This window comes from Anomaloglossus baeobatrachus, chromosome 7 (assembly GCF_048569485.1).
Source record: "Anomaloglossus baeobatrachus isolate aAnoBae1 chromosome 7, aAnoBae1.hap1, whole genome shotgun sequence".
Classification (NCBI taxonomy): Eukaryota; Metazoa; Chordata; class Amphibia; order Anura; family Aromobatidae; genus Anomaloglossus; species Anomaloglossus baeobatrachus.
The window spans coordinates 52968472-52990452 of record NC_134359.1 but is presented as its reverse complement, the minus strand read 5'-3'; the positions used below and the strand labels follow the sequence as shown (position 1 = coordinate 52990452).

General features: G+C 41.5%; 1 protein-coding gene across 2 annotated transcripts in view; it reads left to right on the top strand.

Moving 5' to 3' along the window:
• Positions 1-21981, top strand: part of STK39 (serine/threonine kinase 39) — a 511018-nt gene that overhangs the window by 240725 nt on the left and 248312 nt on the right. For both annotated transcript variants that reach the window (XM_075318852.1, XM_075318853.1), the window contains exons 11-12: positions 14421-14543; positions 14642-14677. In XM_075318852.1, the coding sequence (XP_075174967.1) occupies positions 14421-14543; positions 14642-14677 (159 nt within the window). The remainder of the gene's footprint in view (positions 1-14420; positions 14544-14641; positions 14678-21981) is intronic.

Sequence of the window (21981 nt, the reverse complement as noted above, 5' to 3'; positions counted from 1 at the left end):
AGGGGCTGCAAGCCTTCTTTTGGCTGAGATCCAGTATGGATGTTCTCCTCCCTGGTGGATGTTGTCTTTGCCGGTGGATGTTCTCTTTACCGGTGGATGTTCTCCTTGCCGGTGGATGTTCTCCTCGCTGGTGGATGTTCTCCTCGCCAGTGGATGTTCTTCTCACCGATCGATGTTTTCCTCACCTGTGGAACTTCTCTTCGCCGGTTGATGTTCACCTTGCTGGTGGATGTTTTCTTCGCCGGTGGATGTTCTCCTCGCCGGTGGATGTTCTCCTCGCCGGTGGATGTTCTCCTCGCCGGTGGATGTTCGCCTCGCCGGTAGATGTTCTCCTCGCCGGTGGTTGTTCCCATCACCGGTGGATGTTCTCCTCACTGGAGGATGTCATCCTCGCTGGTGGGTATTCCCATTGCCGGTGGATGTTCTCCTCACCGGTGGGTGTTCCCATCGCCGATGGATGTTCTCCTTCCCGATGGATGTTCTCCCCACCGGTGGATGCTCTTCTCACCGGTGGATGTTCTTCTCGCCAGTGGAAGTTCCCCTTGCCGGTGATTCCCGCTCCACTATCACTCGTCTGCTGATTGGCATTGTGAGCGCTCTGCATGCGTATGGTCTGTGCCTCTGTTCTGTGTTTTGCTCTTTTTCTACAATGTAATATTTATTCTCCCGTGTTCCAGTCTGTGCTTCACTGCAGTACATTGTATGTTATTATTTGCTGCCTGTAAATAAAGATACGTATTTTCGATACCTAACTTCTAGCTGTAGGCTATACGAGGACATATGATGAAAGCTAAGGAAGCAATTAAATTCTTTCCCACTATTTAGAGCTCAGACCCTTCTGGCTAGCTTAAAGGGAATGAAGTACCAGAAAATGGCATTTTGTTGAAAACAGGCTTCTATGTTAAATTCTATTTTTTATTTGGATAATATGTTTCTTTTTTTAATTTTCTATGTCACTATTTATATTATATTAAAAGCAAAAATCAGACTTATAACAATTTCCACCTTATATTTGACTCATAGTTCTTGTTGTTTAGAGAAGAATTTTCAGGAGTCTCATTATCATTATAGTCATGATTACCATAAAACATACACCTCTATATACAATAGAACACAGGATCCACAATTTACAATAGGTGATGTCACAGCTCACCTCCTCCTTCTGTACAATGACGGATAACACCTCTAGAAAAGAGTAGATAACACAGGATCCACCATTCACAGTAGATGATGTCAGAGCTCACCTCCTCCTCCTGTGAAATGATTGATGATGATCTATCTATATCTAGCTATCCATCTATTTATCTATCTAGCTGCTTACGTGTTTTGCAGTCCGCAAAAAAAATGGAAGGCACATGGATGACACATGGATGACACATGGCCCGTATACGGAACAGAACGGATGTCACACGGATGCCACACGGATGCATACGTGAAAAAAACGGACAGTGTTTTGCGGACCGCAAAAAACGGAAAGCCCTAATAATGTGATCAGACGGAGACCTGCAGATTGGATCTGCATCAGCTAGATATTATGACATATCCTAGCAATATACTATAGATTCTAAGATGGACCTAATTCCAATTACAAAACACATATAGCTGCACTCTAGAATGCCAAAAAGGAATAAGGGAACTCTGGTATTATATTACTGGTAGAGCAATATTTGAAAAAAGAGATACTTAGCCTATGTATTGGCCAATGCATGTGAGCCCGGTCACCAGCGGCAAGGTATATCTCAATATAGACCCTAACTTAAATGTCTTTATTTGAGTTAAAAACCTACATGTCTGAGCAGGAAGGATCCAACTATAAAGGAGGATGGACATAGCCTGGTTATAGGGCGGAGTGCTCAATCAGAAAGAAATCCACTACAAATATATCAAAAAGACTGACCCGCACATCCAACAAATGTGAACAGGTGCTAGCTGAAAACACAATATAATGACAAAACATATACAGCTGCACTCTAGAATGCCAACAATGAATAAGTGAACTCTAGACCTAATTCCAATAGCATGAAATGAAAAAAACAAACAAAAACAAGCAAAAAAGAAAAGACAATATGTGAATACATCATATAATGAAAAACTAACCATTTTTTTTGCTTTCCATTTTTAATATTCAGGAAGAATCACTTTGAAAAAAAAATCTATGAAATTTAGGAGTGTCATAATATTATTCTAAATTGATTTTTGCAAAAACAACACAAGAATAAGAATCCCCTTTTCGCCTCCGAGCACCATCAGCAGCACCATAAATGCTCCTGATTTCTTCTGCTTGAAGGGAATTGATGGAGAATTTCATTTTCCTTTCAGTTAATGCTCAGAAATTAGGATAAATTGAGACAATAATTTAGTATTATGGAATTCCTTCTAATTCCCTTTCTTGATAAATCTATTAAAGGGAATGTAACAATTATTGATCACGTTCCGACCTGCCCGGCTATGTCATATAAAGAGCGAGAGTGTTCAGCCATTCATTATGAACATTTTCACATATGATTGAGTGGATCCTAAAAGTAACGTGTTTTTTTCATATTTTTTTTTTTTTACCCATTAAACTCTTGGTGAATTATTACATTAGTGAATTTTAATGACCATTTACTGATCCATTTTAAGTGAACAACAGTCCATAATAGTTACAGCCACTTAGGATGTGACATCTACATTTCATGCCAGATTAAACCCAGGAGTGTTTCAAGACAGATGGGTCTATTTACTAATTTAATGGTTTTTACTCGTCATCATTACTTGGGGTTGCAGTTGCTTTAAAATTGACGAGCAATTCACCTAGAAATGACGCAATATTTACCAAACAAAAATATTAGCGTTAATGGATACAGGGTATATTAGGAAACCAGAGCGAATCTGCTTAAAGGGAATCCGTCTTTAAGTTTCACCTTCCAAACCTCTTACATGCACATATAGCCCAGTGAAAGATCAACTCATTGGTATCTTTATAATGTCAATCCGTTTCCTGAATCTGGAGAAATACCGTACACTGTCACAGCCGTCTCTTAGTGAGGTTAGTGACAGTCTTAGGGTCTCTTTTATCATCAGAGACCTTACAACATTAAGCATATTTATGTGTTTCTTTTGGCAGTCGCAGAGTTAATGTCACTTCTCCTTGCCAGCAGCAAGCTCATTTACTCTGCTCAGAAGATTTCTCTGATGACCCCTTGCGGCCTGGATATAGACCAACTGCTTCCATCAGAAGTTGCTGGTTATTCAGTTCAGTCTGGAGCTAGGCCTGGAGCTGTGAGGAGGTGTTATGGCTACGGCTGTGGCTGCAGCTGCGTGTGTTTGTGAAGGGAGCCTGTTTTGGTTACTTTCTCCTTTCGTGTTACCCCTCCCTCTACACCTCTTGATGTCCCCTATTATTGGTAATAGGTGTGAGTGAGTTTTATTTTTACCCCTGTCAGTCATATCGGTGGGGTCTTGACTTCTGTCCTTGCCCTCCCCTTGGGTGGTGGGTTGTGGTGGGGGTCTTACCATCAGAGTCAAGAACAGGAGATAGGGGGATGCTGTGGGCCTAGACCTCGTTACCTTTAAGTGTACCTCTGGTTTGAGAGATAGCCTAGGGTACGATTAGTCTAAGGACTAAGTCACCCTCCACCCCTTTTCCTATCACTCCAGTGACATACACATTATTAGTGGTGTGCAAATGAGGTCTTATAATAATACACAAAACTCTGCCTCCTTGGGTCATTAACATTCTTGGTGCCTCACTGTCTCTGTTGATTTATAACTGATGTTAGGCACTAGCTAGGATATTGTGCGCCTGCGCAGATCAGCAGTCTTCTTGCTTCTTCGTACTAATTTTCCCTGCGGAGGGCATAGGTTTCACTATCCTGCCATGCATGCCCAGTAGAATGTAAAGACCTGTGCCCTCAGAAGGGAAAGTAGTGCCGAAGCAAGGAGACCTCTGTTTTGCGCAGGCGCACGATCTCCTGCTCTGTGCCTAAAGTCAGATTTAGATTACTTATTGATCAACTGAGAATCAAGTCATCGTGACAGGGGGCATTATTCTGCTCAAAGAAGCCACTGCTATGAGACAATACCTATGCCGCAAAGGGCTGGACTTAGTCTGCAGCAATGTTTATGGACAGTTGTAGCAATTGTTAACTTGACAATTAATGTTTTATGAATGATATAATGCAACATGATTTTCAATGGTTTGTGCTGTGTTCAATTCAAGATTATGGTATAAACGTTACTTTGTCAATGTTGACAAAGTAACATCAGGATGAGTGTCAGAACAAATAATTTCCACTTAATAAATACTCTCTGCCATCTTTACTTTTTATAGTAATTCCCGGTGACATCTCTTTCCCAGGTAGCGACGCACACATCCGGCGTCCCCTTGATGTAAAAAGCAACATGATTCTATTCATTGGATCAGTCCCCTCTCTTTCATTGTTCCATGGTGCTAGCCTGATGCTCGTGTGACCATTATTTGGTGAAAGATTGGGAACTCGGATGACCTCCTGATGTCACTCCACACACACTGCTTGCCTGATACTCACTTGTCCCCGGCGTGCTGTCCCCGCAGAGCCAAAGAAAGCAGCGCTGGATACAGGGGAATATAGAAAATCTTTTTATTTCAAAGACTTGTGTTTTCTCTGGTACGTGTCACACTGATGTCACATCTATGCAAACACAGATGTCACACGCGTGACACACATATGACACATGTATGACCATAACTATACGTGTGGCTTGTACCTGATTAAACATGGACGTCTGAAATTGTCCCAAAGGTTGGTGCTTGTCCTATAGTCAACAATGAAGGCAAAAGAATGGATAGTTCTGGGTGGCTCAGTGGTTAGCACTGCAGTCTTGCGGCACTGGGATCCAGGGTTCAAATCCTACTAAAGACAACAACTGCAAGGAGTTTGTATGTTCTCCCCGTGTTTGCATGGGTTTCCTCCGGGTACTCCGGTTTCCTCCCACACTCCAAAGACATACTGATAGGGACCTTAGATTGTGAGCCCCAATGGGGACAGTGTTGCTGATGTATGTAAAGTGATTTGAAATTAATAACGCTATATAAGTGAATAAATATTATTCTAAGTAATAAAAGAGCATGGAAATACTAGCTCAGTGGATGTGTATTGTTGTGTTACATTACTGGGGTCCAGGACCCCAGTCCATAAAGGCAACATCTGCATGGAGTTTGTATGTTTTCATTGTATTTTCTTGGGTTTCATCCTGCTAATTAGTTTCCACTGGGAAAAGGGACTAATAAGAGTGATTACTATCTCTAATTGAGGAATAAAATAAATAAAAAACAATGAGAAATAAGAAAATATTAGATAAAAAAAGATAAAAATACTTAATATTGGATGGACTATTAGTTGATACAAGAACAATAAAAAAAATGCATAAATAATAATAAAATAAATCAAATAAATTAAAAAATGGAAAAAAAATACTGCTGCAAAAAAATATAATAGTGTCATTTGTTATGGATTATATCAGAGGAGATGTGTAATAAAAGAAAAGCCTAGTAATAATATAAAAATTATTTCTATAATAATATAAATTATTTCTCCCTTTTTTTTTCCTTTTTTTGCAAAATGTTATTCATGGTCACGACAATTAACATTGTGATGCATCAGGGAAACTGGGATTAAACATTGAAGTTTCACTAAATCCCAATTGTAAGGAAAAGTGACTGTTTTTGGTTTTTAGAAAAGTAAAAAAAACCTGCAAATGATGACTAAGATGTGAACGAGCCGGGGCGAGGTAGAAGCTCTGTACCTGTAATGTCAAGAACGTCTTACACAGCGGGCTAAGCCTTTAGTAATAAGGAGGAAATTCATCATGAATAATTCAAGACCAGATGGAACCAAAAGTTCCCAAAAAGTCTGCAATAAAAATAGACTCCTTGGCTGCTAAAATCCCTAAAATCGCTTTGTAAATGATCATTTAGTTGTCTGTTTTGTAGCAGTGAAAATAAACTACATTCCTCACCAGCTAAGGGCATACATTATTAAGTGGAACCGCAGGAGATAATGCAGATGGGAAATCACATTTGTAATATGGATCCTAGATAATATTAGACATTTTTTTTTTTAAGTTACCCAACGATTACCTGGTTAAACCAATAGATTTAGCGCCAAACGAAATACACATAATACTTATATTTGTGTTTTACTGGTGTCACGAGTGTGTCACAGCCTGAAGTGATCTTGGGGGAATCTGGGATCAGAAGGTCACAGCGTGTTGTTGATCACAAATCCGCTTTAGTGCCCACTCGTCGTTTATCCTGAGTTGGAACCTATTTAATTCCATCCATTACTGAAAGGGTTAAGATTCATTTCTATCCTGCAGTGATCTAACAGGTAATTGTAACCTCATCCGCAGCCAATTGCTTCTGCCATAAATATCCACTTCTCACTCCTTCCTATGCCGGCTATAGCTCATACCTATGCTGTCCACTTGAAAAGAACCAGTTTCTGCAGAAAGCTGAACTGTCACTTCAGTCACCGCTGTGACTTTCCTCACCTGTGTGTCTTACCTTCCTCATGTTGTCTTATTGCAGTTGTGAGACTAGCATTATTATTATTATTATTTATTATTATAGCGCCATTTATTGCATGGCACTTTACATGTGAAAGGGGTATACGTAATAGGGACAAGTACAATAATCATAAACAATACAAGTCACAGACAGGTACAGGAGGATAGAGGTCCCTGCCCGCGAGGGCTCACAGTCTACAAGGGATGGGTGACGATACAGTAGGTTAGGGTAGAGCTGGTTGTTCGGCGTTATATCAGACTGAGGTTTACAGAAGGTTGTAGGCTTGTCGGAAGAGGTGGGTCTTCAGGTTCCTTTTGAAGCTTGTCAAGGTAGGAGCGAGAGTCTGATATGTTGGGGCAGAAAATTCCAGAGTATGGGGGAGGCACGGGAGAAATCTTGGATGCGATGGTGGGAAGAGGAGATGAGAGGGGAGTAGAGAAGGAGATCTTGTGAGTATCAAAGGTTACGTGCAGGTAAGTACCAGGAGACTAGGTCACAGATATAGGGAGGAGACAGGTTGTGGATGGCTTTATATGTCATGGTTAGTGTTTTGAACTGGAGTCGTTGGGTAATGGGAAGCCAGTGAAGGGATTGGCAGAGAGGAGAGGTCGAGAATTAGCAGGGTGGATTAGCCGGGCAGCATAGTTTAGAATAGATTGTAGGGGTGCGAGACTGTTAGAAGGGAGGCCACAGAGCAGGAGGTTGCAATAATCCAGGCGGGAGATAATAAGGGCATGTACTAGGGTTTTTGCAGCTTCTTGGGAAAGGAATGTACATATCGCTGGTCTTCACTAGTCAGGATGAGTTTAGGGCCAGCAAAGGCCTAGGCACATGATCAGCGTACGGCAGAAAGGACCCATCTAGGTACATTAGGGAGACCAGGGATAAGCCTCAGGTGAGTGTTAGGAGGTGACTCCGCTCCCCTCTCCCTAGTGCCAGGGCCTTCTGTTCTATTCTTACCCTGGTGTTCTCTCTGCATTACACCACTTACCGGGTGCCTTCTTGGAACAGCATGACAGGTGCAGTCACATTGTGACTAGAGATGAGTGAATCCAAAGTTCGATGTTTGGTGTTCATACCGAACACAGACTTTACTAAAAAAAACATAATTTGGTTTCGGAGTTCAGGTGCTTTATGTATGCAAACCACTCGCACGAGCATCGCTGTGCTTGGCTAGGCACGGTGCTCGGCCAAGTGCGAGTTACATGCAGTGTTTGAATGGCTCGCCCTGAGGGTTATCGGATGTAGTGTGTCCCCAAAAAACAATAGAACAACCCCTCCCACCCTTCCCTGGATCCGGATGTGTTCTGTTTATGGCTGGCTGCATATAGGCGGAGATCCAAACTGCCCAATTAGTGTCTTCCATTGGGGCTCAGGTCAAGTCCGGGTCCCAAACTGAACTTTATCTAAAGTCCGGCTTGGCGCATAGGGGCGGAACCTATCTAGGATGGTGAGGGACCCCAGGGTCCAGAGATAAATTTGGTTAGGAGTCACCGTGTTCCCTTTTCCTAGACACAAAGGTTACCTTGCCTTCCGTTTCGCCGTTCGCTTGGTACCTAGCGTGACAGTACTTGGGGGAGTTCCATCCAATACTATTAAGAACATTTTCTCACGACATTAGAGTAAAATTGAGCACCAGCGCTTCCTAAATACTGCAAGAAACTTGAACACCCATGTATATTTGCCTGGAGCTTGCAAAGCTGTGCATTAAGTGTCTTTGATTGATTGCTCTCAGTGAGAGAAACAAAATTAAAATTTTGTAGTTGTGATACCTTTTAATGGCTAACTAAAATAAAATATGATGTTATAAAGCAAGCTTTCGAGACATCTCAGGTCTCTTCTTCAGGCATGGTATGACAAAATATCTGAAGAAACACAAATATATGCACAAAACAGGGCAGAACAATGCATAGTAAAAGGACATTTAAGTAAACAAACACTGAGCTTAGAAAGTGAATCCTTAATTAGCTTTGATTAGTGGTGTGAGTTTTATTGTCCCAATATCCATGTAGGATCAGAGGCCTGGTGCCCTCAGTCTCTGGAGCTGACCTCTCAGATTTTGTAATGAGTCATAAATCCTCCTGACAGGTTGAATCCTCTGTCCACAGAGTTAAACATTGTGATGAATTTGTATTCCCAGACCTTTCGATGGCTCTGTGGTGTGAAGTTGCCTTTTCATGTGACAGCTTTCATGGCTAACATGGTACCAAAACCTTTCTTTTAACTAAAAATTAAGTGTCTATATCTCACCTTATGGCACCCTATAGCCATGTGTTTATGGTTAATTGCCCTGTGGAGACCCATGGGGCAGCCACCATAGATCACTGTGTGCTTCTGTATAAACTAGAAGGCGTACAGTATGGGCCCGTGAACTCGTATCGTCGACTCTAAACCTCACCTGTGCTGTAATTCTAAGTAATAGAGCTCTTTAAAACATCTGTCTGCTTGGTTGACTCTCTTACCCACTGGTCTTCTTCATTTGAAGAACTCCGCGAAATTCTCCGCTTCGGAATGTATGAAGAAATCACAAGGACTGGCAGATAAACAGCGGCGGCTGAAAAATCCCATCCTCCTCATGAAAAATGCTCCTCACATCCAAAGCCAGAGTCATTTAAATAACACGCTCCATGAAATGAATTGTGAACCGAGCAGCCGGATTGTGTAATCATTACCATTGTGTTCTTTAAGCCACTTGTGACTTTTGCGAGATGCTGGAGAGCAGGCTGATGCTGTTTTGTTTTGCTCAAGTAGGCTGAGCAGAATTCTGGAAATACAAGCTTGGTGCCAGGTTCTGAAAATGAGCAAGATGGCAGCAGAAGGGTACTTCATTTTTTTTAAATTAGGAAGTAGTTTACGGGTTAACTTTATTTGTTTTTTTGGTTTTTTTTGCATTGGTTGGTGTTAATGATGTTTGTGCTGCATGCATTGAAATATGGGTTTCTTCCTTTTCTTATAGATTTTTTTCTGTAGTAAAATTATGCTGGAGCATTTTCATGACATAATACTTGTATTGTAAGCAACCGGTAAGAGACTTACTAGACCTAAACGGGATCTGTCAGCAGGATTTCATCCCCAAACTATTCATATCCTTATGTAGCTCTTATAAAGATGAATCCAGTAATACCTTTACATGGCCGGTCCGTCCTCCATTCCTGAAAAATCAGCAATTTATTGGAAATGCAAGTGAAGTTCTTTCAGCACGTGGAAGCTCTTCCCAAGCTTCTGTCACTCCAGCTCTATTCCCTGCCCAGTGCCGACTTCTTCTGCTTATTTGGGAGCTTCATTGATTGAAAGAGGTTGTTCACTAGTAGGACAACCCCTTCTCATTCCCCATGGTGTATGGATACTTGTTTCAAACCTCTGTCACTCCAGCTCTATTCCCTGCCCAGTGCCACCTTCTCCTGCTTATATGGCAGCTTCATTGCTTGAAAGAGGTTGTTCACTAGTAGGTCAACCCCTTCTCATTCCTCATGGTGTATGGATGCTTGTTTCAAACCTGTGTCACTCCAGCTCTATTCCCTGCCGAGTGCCAACTTCTCCTGCTTATTTGGCAGCTTCATTACTTGAAAAGAGTTGTCCACTACTAAGACAACCCCTTCTGATTCCCCATGGTGTATGGATACTTGTTTCAAACCTCTGTCACTCCAGCTCTATTCCCTGCCCAGTGCCACCTTCTCCTGCTTATATGGCAGCTTCATTGCTTGAAAGAGGTTGTTCACTAGTAGGTCAACCCCTTCTCATTCCTCATGGTGTATGGATGCTTGTTTCAAACCTGTGTCACTCCAGCTCTATTCCCTACCCAGTGCCACCTTCTCCTGCTTATTTGACAGCTTCATTGCTTGATAGGATTTGTCCACTACTAGTACAACCCTTTCTTATTCCCCATGGTGTATGCATGCCTTTTCCAAACCTCTGGCACTCCGGTTCTATTCCCTGCCAAGTGCTATTTTCTCCTGTTTGTTTCACAGTTCCTTTGCACTGTATCTTTAAAAGGGGTGACTAATTGCACAGCCCCTCCTCATTCCCCACGTTTGCCCCCATTAAAATAAAAAAAGCTTATACTCACCACCCGTTTTGCCACAGTTCCAACAGTCGGAACTTGCATTTCCTGGACTCTATCTGAGGTTGGTACATCGTGAGAGCTCAGCGCCCTATCACCACCGGCTTCTCTCTCCACGCCTTTGGACCTATAAGTAATTAACAGGTTGTGAGCGGCAGCCTCATCTCTCACTTCCTGCTCATACATCTGAAGTTGGGCAGAGAGAAGCCGGCGGTGATTGTGCGCAGAGCTCGCGTGATGTAACAACTTCACGTGTGTCCTGGGGACGCGAGAGCTGACACTCACCTGTGCCGAACCGGGAGGTGAGTATAAGCTTTTTTATTTTAATAGGAGCAAATGTGGGGATTGAGAAGGTGTTGTGCACTAGTCACCGCTTTAAGTTAAAGTGCAAAGAAAGTGTCAAAAAACCCCAGGAAAAAACAGCAGGGAATAGAGCCGGAGTGACAGAGGTTTGGAAAAAGCATCCACACGTCTAATGCATTTCAACCTTAGCTGCATATTCATTCAAACACAGATTTTTTAGCAACAGAGGAATGGACTGGTTGTGTGGTTGACATAGAAGATGTCATGTGTGTCAATCAAAGGCAAAGGGGTGGCTATTGTGGTCACAGAGTGGCCGCTTTGCACGTTTCGGAGACAACCATTAGACCCCTTCAGATTAATATACAGGATTTTAATATTTTAGTCTAATAATGAAATGGTTGCTTTGAATACAACTTGTTATTTTATTGGAATAGCTCCAGGAGTGAAATCTCTTGAGTTTGTAGTGACACATTACTATGATGAACTAGTTTTGACTTATGTGATAACATGAAATGTGATTTTAAGAATTTGTGGATCAAATTATGTTCTGCTGATTACAACAAGATCATTTGTATTCCTTCTAGAACTTCTAAAACTTCAGTCCATAATTAGTGGCTTAAAGACCTTGACAAGCAGTTGTAGTCAGCTACCTCCATAGATCTTATAGGCAGTAAATAAAGTGGCGGCCTCATGTGCCTTCACACATGGGAATTTGAGAACCCGTTTTCATGATCCGTGTGTGTTTCTGCGGTCTTGCCCCCAGTGATCATACACTAATAAGCTATTCTGCAGAAAATCGGAAAACCCCTTTAATACTGTAAGTACAAATAGGTTCTCTTATTTTGTTAGCAGTTAATTCCCTTGTATCCTCAAAGTGATACTGGTACTTCTTCAAACAGAAATGCGTTTGGAAGCCCTAAACTTGGAGACCCATATCCTTGATGAGCATTTTTAGGGTTCAGACACATTCTAAGTAAGACTATGGCAGTTAGCAAAAAGTCTGTTGATGAGCCCCATAATTGACTAAAAGCCAATGACATGGTATGTCCACCAATCTATGGAGAATCTGGCAGCACCATCACAAGGAAAATGAAGCATTACATGCATACCTGAAGTGATAGTCCTAATTGAAATGATTCAGCTGCCCAACCAACATATCTGGTCTTCTAAAGGCCGCTTTACATGCTGCGACATCGCTAGCGATGTCGCTAGTGATCGCACCCACCCCCGTCATGCGTGCGTCATGGGCAAATCGCTGCCTGTGGCGAACAATATCGCTAGTACGCGTCACACGTACTTACCTTCCTAACGACGTCGCTGTGGCCGTCGAACAAACTTTTTTTTAAGGGGGCGGATCGTGCGGAATCACAGCGACGTCACACAGCGGCCCACCAATAGAAGCGGAGGGGCGGAAGCAGGCGTATGAACGTCACTCCCACCTCGTTGCCGGAGGACGCAGGTAAGCTGTTGTTCGTCGTTCCCGGGCTGTCACACGTAGCGATGTGTGCTGCCTCAGGAATGATGAACAACCTGCGTCCAAAATGAGCAACGATATTTGGGAAAGGAACGACGTGTCAACAATCAACAATTTTTGCCGTTTTTCGGATCGTTAGCGGTCGCTCGTAGGTGTCACACGCAACGATGTCACTAACGACGCCGGATATGCGTCATGAATTCCGTGACCCCAGCAATATGTTGTTAGCGATGGCGTTGCGTGTAACGGAGCCTTTAGGCATGGGAGAAGCTCTGGAAATATTCTTCATTCTAAGGGTGTGCTCACATTTGCGTATAAATTGGATGACTGCCATCCAATGTTTTATCAGATAGCACTTGCTCCAGTGTTATACTGGGAGGCAGTGACAATCAGTGTTTTTTTCTCATGCCAGTTGGGCATGAGAAAAAAATAGCTGCACACGGTGATTGACAGCTTGTTTCAGATCAAGCGTACCCATACAAGTCTATGGGTCCGTGTGAATCATCGGAGTACACTCATGTCATCCGCCAAGACAGACAATAGAGAAGATGGAGAAATTAGGTTCTCCCTCTTCTCCGCATCTGTGCTCCGATTGTCGCATGCTAGAGAATCAGATCACAGTAAAATAACATTCGGCTTACGCTTGCGGTAGAGTTTGAGCTTTGAGCCGTGTGTCATCGGATGCTACACACCAGTGTGGCCCCCGGCCTAACAAATAGACTCTTCTGGATTAACACCAATACCCTAATTAGGTTTGCTAAACCAAAGAAACCTTTTATAGAATAGATTGAAGTCAGACTCATGGTGATCAAATGATATTGGCTCGAGAAGCCATAATCGACCATACAAAGTAATAACTTACCAATCGTTGTTATCACCCATCTTAAAGGGGTTTTCTGGTTTCATAAAACTCCTGTCCCCTGACTGCAGTTAAAAAAAAAAATCCACTGTGCTTAACTCACCCTCCCCGGGCCTAAGGATGAGTTTTTCTGCTGCTCCCTGTGTCTATTATTGTCTGCAGCGCTGATGTGATATCAACAGCGCTGCAGCCAGTGAGTGAGTTAAGCTGCTCAGCCCAGGTTGACGGCTCGGGGGCCAGTGAGCTTACTGATTGGCTGCAGCGCTGTCAATGTGATATCAGTGCTGCAGACAACAAACATCAGGAGCAGCAGTGGAGGAGATTCAGCGCTAGACCTGGGAAGTGTGAGTAAGGCACAGTTTTTAATAAGTTTAAACAAACTGCTGGTGGGGGATAAGAGTTTTCTGAGAATGGAAAACTCCTTTAAGTCCTCAGCAGGAGTAAATTATTCTTGCCAGCTCTCACCATATGTCTGACAGTCTCAGAAAAAAAGGGAATGAGTTTTTAGGAAGGTCCCATCAGCACCTCTTATTGATATTCAGAGGGTGTGACCAAGACATATCCAAGGTGAATGAGAAGAATATATTCCTGGACAACATACTTGAAGAGTTGGTATGTATGGGGTGTGACAGGGTATGCGACAGAGCAGTGAGGGACACCAGGCCGAGGAACAATCCAAGGGGCTTTATTGGAACCACAAAGATAAAGCACCAAACATGAATATAAATCCTTAAAGTCTGCAAGGAGTCCACAACAAAACAACAGATCCGGGGGCGCCTCCCGGTATTCCGATGCCAGGGAAAATATGGCAATGGTCCTTATGAGTTCCTTGAGTCCAACAGGGTGAAAAACAAAACACAATCCCACGTGGCCACAGATCTCTAATCTGTAGCAGTCCATACACAGGCACTAGGATCTAGCCTCAGCTATAGATCCGAGGCCTTCTCCAGCTGAGATCCAACTAACTGACTAACATGGGTCTCATTGTTCTCCTCTCCTGGGATCAGCCCCTTAGGTGGGCAGAAGGGCACACCTTCCCTGGATATTTGGTACATGAAAGGATTCTAAACATCCTGGCGCTATTCTGTCTACCAAGTTGTGGATTGGAGGAGTCCCATGCTGAGAGGAACAAACAAGTCTATCACTCACTTAATGAGATGATGATTAGTAATTCTATGACCATGTCTCTTGGTAGGTCAGAAGAGTTCCTGGCTCAAGTGGTCACCTGCATAAAACAGAAGACGGAGACTGGGAATGGAGCGACGATGAATTGGATGAAAAAAGCCCCGAATATAAAGACTCACTATCCAAAGAGAAGGTATGGTGGTCGTCTGCCTCTCCGGTATTTGCTTCTATGTGCTCGGATTTGCATATTGGGGTTTCACATTGTTTCTCTCTCCTTTTTTTTTTGCATAGCCAAGAAGAATTAATGATGACAATGAAAATGCAGAGGTAGGGTGAGATATCTTCATCTGAGTTTTAACTGGTATTTTATGTTTATGTATGTCTTTCACTGTTAACAATCTATAAATTCTATTCCACTACTATTTGTCGATCATAAAACAAAATGAAAAAATGTAAAAATGTGTCCACCCTTAATTTTTTTTTTTACAAATTTCGTTAAGGACCCCAATTTTTAGCTATTCAATATATCATTTGATATGGTACTTGGAGCACACATTATAGACTGAACTTTACATATCAGCCACTGTTTGGCCACATATAGACACATAGCTCAGACCACTAATGGCAAAGTATCGCAATAGCATGTTTTTTTTTCAAAGCACTACTCATCTCGTACCACGCATCTCGGGATATGTGAAACCAATAAGTGAGAGGAGGACACATCTGTAGTGTAGTGTGACTAGTGCTGCAAATACATATCATTGCTTTTCACGTTGTAATTCATAGGCCCCCTTCACACGTCGGTGATTCTGGTACGTGATAGTTTTTGTACATACCAGGATCATGGACATACGCAGACCCATTAAAATCTGTGGCTGATTGCAGTGTGCATGAGTTTTGGTTCTTTCCCTGTCTGTGTTATTTGTGGGCTTTGATTCTCTGGTGGTGGGGGAGAGGGCGTGTAAGATCAAGGCTTAAACAGTAGTTAGGATCATGCTGGGGTCCCAGACCTATCCACCATAAAACTTACCTTTGGGATAAAGGACAGCGTAGGGTGCCTAATTTGAGGGTCAGCTTTAGAGGTCCCTCTTCTGTTACCCTGATACCCCTTAACAATTAGTATAGCTGGAGTCCATGCTGTCAGCTCACAAAGCATTGCCTGGACCAGGTAGAAATGTGTCCACTTCTCAGACTAGTTTGCATCCCCTGAATGTGAATAGCAAGAAGTTTGTACACTGACAGCAAACAAACATTAGACAAATGTGAGTAATTAAAATAGAAAATATATTAAAAAGTAGGAGAACTTTTCATTTATGCAGTGATTATTTACAGAAATCAGAAGACCCCTTTAATATTAAAAATTGAAAATGACCAAGATAAATGTATACTAATTGGAATAAAAAATATTTAATGTGCTAAAAAAAAACAATCGAGGATAAAAGAATAAATAAACTAATAGTAATGAAAGGAGGCAAAAGAAATAAATCATAAATAGTAAAACTGAAATGGAAAAATACAATAAAAAGATCATGGAGCTACAGTTTTAATTGCCTTGTTCAGTCTTCTGTACATTTTTTTTAACTTATTGAACTCTTTAAATTTTATTTTATGAAAATATATTTTATTAAAATATGTTTTTTAAATATTCTGTAATCTGTTTTGTCTATGCTATTTCTTATAGAGTTCACATAGATAACAACCCCCCAAAATAAAATCATAATTTTTTAAAACCGTTTATCATAAAAATAAATATTTATTCATAGAATAAGGAATAAATTACCAATCACTGTTGTCAGACTGCTGGGATGGTCATCTCAAAAAGACCCCCATGGACAAATAATAGTATACACTTGCCCATATGAGTCAAAACACAATAAAATAAAATATATATTTTTTTTTATATAAATATTAAGAATAGATTAATACAATTAAAAACAGTAGAGGAGCAAAAATGTTTAATTATAGATAGGGAAATTCAAGAGGCAGTATGTGCAAATAGAAATACCAGCAGGACTACAATAAATAGGTAAAAAAATATACAAAAAATAAATTAAATAATTTTAAATATCAATAAATGTATAGCCTAATAAGCCTTGATATAATACAAAATATTTCTCGTAAAAATTCCTTATAAACAGTCATCAAATAAATAAAGTGCATAGTGCTCTAAAGTGTTGGTGCTGCAATAGAAATATATGGTATAAAGAATGGATTTAGATGTGCATTACCTATGTGCAGAGTCCGTGGAATTCACCTGCCTGCTGCCCGACGCGCGTTTCACCTGCGTTGGACTTTCTTAAGGGAGGGTAGTATAGAAAGTCTTTTTTTGACTCATATGGGCTGGTGTATACTATATATTTATCTATCCATGGGGGTCTTTTTGAGATGATGACCCTAAGTATCCCTAGTGCTGGGTCCTAAATAGGGAATGGATGGGATGAGCTATTCATTAACCCCACTAAACAACTATAGAAGACACACGGGGGGAAAAAGCATGAACTATTTATCTACAGATGACACAGGTAGAAAGAAGTTTAGCAAAGCTTCAGAAACGATACCACAGATGAGAGCAAGCCATCTGCTTGCAACCAGAACTAGAGTGAACTGAATAATATCACCAGCAACAGTCTAAGGAAGGAAGGAGTATTTAAGCACTAAGAAAATATTGATGATCAGCAGCTGGATGGAAGGCGAACTCCTGCTGGGTCCAAAAGGGGGAGAGATGAATACAGCAGGAAAGCTACCTATACCAATCAATACTGACAGCAGGAACAATGGAAACTCAGGGAGAATTTTTTGCAGCCAAACGCTGTGACCTTCTAATGTCAGAAACCACATGACTATTTGACACCTGTGACACACCCGTGACACCCATTTATCTCAAAGATGAGGGTCATTTGTGTCCAATCTGAACCTATAGGGGAAGATTAAAATCTTCGTAAAAGCCCTTTAATTGTGGAGATATATAGACCCTATATATAACCTTTGAGAATATAAAAAGCAGGATGTGGAAATGTCTGTCATTTTGCCTTGTGTGTTTTTTTTAGGGGACATTACAACTTTTAATTACAGATCGAAAAATGTACATGGTCCTACTTTATAGAAGATTTGTAACCCCAGATATATTGCAATGATGTAGAATCCCGCAGCTGAAATTACAGATGCAATTACAACTGTAAAAACCCACGTTGTGTTAAATAGATGCAAAATGAACCTAGAAATTGAGTAATCAGAGGATGAAATGATTCCTTTTCTTTGCCTGAATATTAAGAGCGTCCAGTGATTAGGAAGCCATTTACGTGGATGTTTGCAATATACTAAGACCTGGCCAAATAGGACAAGGTAATTGCTGGGATTATCGATGAGATTTATTTGGATACATAATGTAAAGGTTATATTCACACACAGGGAGCTCAGAACATTTCAGTTTTGGAATTGCTTCTGTACAAAATTATATCTTCACTTATGCACTTTAAAGGGTTATTCCCAAATTCACACGTAATCCCCAATCTATAGAACAGAGGATAAATAGCTGCTTGCTGGGCAATAACTTGCTGATCACTGAGGGTCTGACTGCTGGGACCCCCGGGGATCCTGAGATCGGAGATCTGGAACCCGAAGAGTGAGGTTCTGCAGCCCATTCTGAATGGAGCAGAGCTGCGATGCTTGGCTTCCGCTTCATTCAGTGTTAGGGTAAGCTCATATGACTAGGACTAGTGCAGTGTGAGAAAATCTCGCATTGCACTCGGACCTATGTTATTCAGTGAGGGAGAGCAGTTGATCAGCTTTTTTCTCATACAGATTCTGGATGAGCGAAATGTCACAGCATGCTGCGATTATCAGAGAGAGACGTGTCACTCGCACCCATACAAGTCTATAGGTGCGAGTGAAACATCGGACTGCACTCAGATGACATCCTTATGGATTACTGTGGGACGCATTATAGCAAGGATGGATCACTGAAGATCCTTTAAGGGAATATATACAATCAAAAAGTGCAAATATATATATATATATATATATATATATATATATATATATATATACACTACAGTTCAAATGTTTAGGGTCACTTAGTTATTTCCTTATTTTTGAAAGAAAAGCACATTTTTTAATGAAGCTAACATTAAATTAAACAGAAATACACTCTATACATTATTATGTGGTAAATGACTATTCTAGCTGCAAACGTCTGGTTTTAAATGCAATATCTACATAGGTGTATAGAGGCCCATTTCCAACAACCACCTCTACAGTGTTCTAATAGTACATTGTGTTTGCTAACTGTGTTAGAAGGCTAATGGATGTTTAGAAATCCCTTGAAAGCCCTTGTGCAAGTATGTTACCACAGCTGAAAACAGTTTTGCTGATTAGAGAAGCTATAAAACTGACCTTCCTGTGAGCTACTTGAGAATCTGGAGCATTACATTTGTTGGTTCCATTAAACTCTCAAAATGGCCAGAAAAAGAGAACTTTCATGTGAAACTCGACAGTCTATTCTTGTTCTTAAAAATGAAGGATATTCCATGTGAGAAATTGCACAAACGGGCTCTAACCAGAGTAGAAAGAGAAGTGGAAGGCTGCGCTGCACAACTGAGCACCAAGACAAGTACAATTAGAGTCTCTAGTTTGAGAAATCGAAACCTCACAGGTCCTCAACTGGCAGCTTCTTTAACTAGTACCCTCAAAATGCCAGTGTCAACGTCTACAATGAAGAAAAAGCCATATCTGAGACTGGCTAATAAAAGGAAAAGAGTAATATGGGCAAAAGAACACAGATATTGGACAGAGGAAGATTGGAAAAAAGTGTTATGGACAGACGAATTGAAGTTTAAGGTGTTTGGATCACACAGAAGAACATTTGTGAGATGCAGAACTACTGAAAAGATGGTGGAAGAGTGCCTGACACCATCTGTCAAGCATGGTGGAGGTAATGTGATGGTCTGGGGTTGCTTTGGTGTTCATAAAGTGGGAGATTTGTACAAGGTAAAATGGATTTTGAATAAGGAAGGCTATCACTCCATTTTGCAATGCCATGCCATATCCTGTGGACAGCGTTTGATTGGAGCCAATTTCATCCTACAACAGGGCAATGACCCAAAGCACACCTCCAAATTATGCATTAACTATTTAGGGAAGAAGCAGACAGCTGGTATTCTATCTGTAATAGAGGGGCCAGCCCAGTCACCAGATCTCAACCCTATTGAGCTGTTGTGGGAGCAGCTTGACCGTATGGTGCGCAAAAAGTGCCCATCAAGCCAATCCAACTTGTGGGGGAGGGGGAAGCATGGGGGGAAATATCTCCAGATTACCTCCGCAAATTAACAGCTAGAATGCCAAAGGTCTGCAAAGCTGGAATTGCTGCAAAGGAGCGTTCTGTGCCGAAAGCAAAGTCTGAAGGAGAAAATTATTATTTCAAGCAAAAATCATTATTTCTAACCTCATCAATGTCTGGACTATATCTTCTATTCATTATGCAACTCATGTGATTAAATAAAAGTAAGATTTTTCATGGAAAAGACAAAATTGTCCGGGTGACCCCAAACTTTTATTAATAATAATAATAATAATAATCTTTATTTCTATGGTGCCAACATATTTGGCAGCGCTTTACAATTCAGGAGGATCATATACAAACAAGTAACAGTTATAGAAAATACAATATTTAAAGGGAAAAAAAAAGACAACCCCGCTCGTGAGAGCTTACAATCTACAATGAGGTGGGGGAGGGGCAAGGTACAAGTGCTTATTTAGAATGACAATCCAGCCATCTCAAGAAAATGGGGGATAGATAATGGTTTCCTGGACCAGTTGGCCAGAGCCTTGAGATGCATTTGGGTGCAATGGAGTTTGATGTGGGGTTATTTTCTGAGAAGTTGTGGAGGGATTAGGTGAAATTAGTTCGGCTAGGGAGTGTGATAGGCTGCCCTAAAAAGATGCGTTTTTAGGGTGCGTCTGAACTGAAACACGGGCGCTGCAGAGAAATAATGGTTTGAAGAGCCAGTTGGCTTCTCTAGTTGACTGACAGGTCTCTCCCATGTGTGTACATTGGAAGAGACCTGTCAATCACCTGGGGCAATCTGGATCAATCACATACTATATCGTCTCTGAAACACTTGATCATTCCAGAGAAAAACATACCTGGATGTAACGAGGCTCCGATTCATGGTTTGAATAGCATGAATTGAGTCACATGTTCACTTTCAACTGCGAACACCTCGAAATGTGTCTGCAAATGGAGTTTCTGGCTTGGCTTCTTAGTTTAAGTCATGTGGCAAGGCTCATTAAAGGGTCCATATTGATTTTTAGGATTTCTACATCCAATAGATGGCACCATAGATCATGTCCTCCTCCTCTCTTACATATTTAAAGAAGCCACAGCAGAGACAACATTTGCAGACACATGTTTCGGGGTTTTTGTCCATCCTCAGTGAAAAGCAGTAGATCTGAGTTGGCTAGGTGAGAGGCCTCTGACTTATTGTCTAAGGGAATTTGTTTCCCCTTGTGGAGAGTGCCAAGCCAGCATAAGGAGACTTATAAGCCATACAATGCTCCTCTGAGAATTTAAAGGGGTTGTCCACTACTTTTAAATTGATGGCCTATCCTTAGGATAGGTCATCAATATCTGATCGGTTAGGGTCCAACAACCCTCACCCCCACCGATCAGCTGTTCTCGGTCCCGGCACTGGCAGCAGGCAGCAGGAAATGCTTGGTTCTGGAGCTGATCTGTCTTCCGATAGTGGCTGCAGCTGAGTACTGCACATCCGCCTCCCTTTCAGATCAACAGGAGGTGGATGTGTAGTAGTCGAGCACGGACGCTATCAGAAGATGGAACAACTCCTTAACTTAGCATTTCTGGCTGCGTGCTGCCGGTACCGAGAACAGCTGATCAGCAGGGGTGCGGGGTGTCGGACACAGGCCGATCAGACATTGATGACCTAACCTAAGAATTGGTCATCAATGTGAAAGTAGTGGACAAACCCTTTAAATTCTCAGAGGTGCATTGCATGGCCATTAAGTCTCCTTACACTGGCTTTGCACTCTCCACAATTGTAAACAAATTTCTTTTGACAATAAGTCAGAGGCCCCTCATCTAGCCAAGTCTGATGTACTGCTTTGCACGGAGGAGGGACAAAATCCCCGAAACATGTATCTGCAAATGGAGTTTCTGGTGTGGCTTCTTATTCTAATGCATTTGGTAAGGGTCAAGGTTGACTTTTAGGATTGCTACATCCAATAGGTGGCACCAGAGATCAGACTGGGCATCAAATGGGAGGTGAAGTCAGATGTGTTTTGGGGAATATTGGGTGTAACTTATAAAAGCGGTATAGGATATGTAGAAAAATTATAGCGGTGCACTGCAACCGTAACACTTGTCCTTTCCTGGATGCCACCAGCAGAAAATGGTCTTGTGTGCTTTAAGGAGCGGTATTAGTTTGTCCAATGTTCCCAGTGCATGACGAGTTGTAGTCTTCCATTGTTGCACACATAATAATACACTATATGTCCTGCTCAGAAATATAGCCGTCCTGTCACAGATCCTCTTAAATCTGCAGAGAGAAGGTCCAGACCGGTAATGAATATTTTTTGCATTGTAGCTCGAATAAAAATGATGGAATGGAAATGAAATT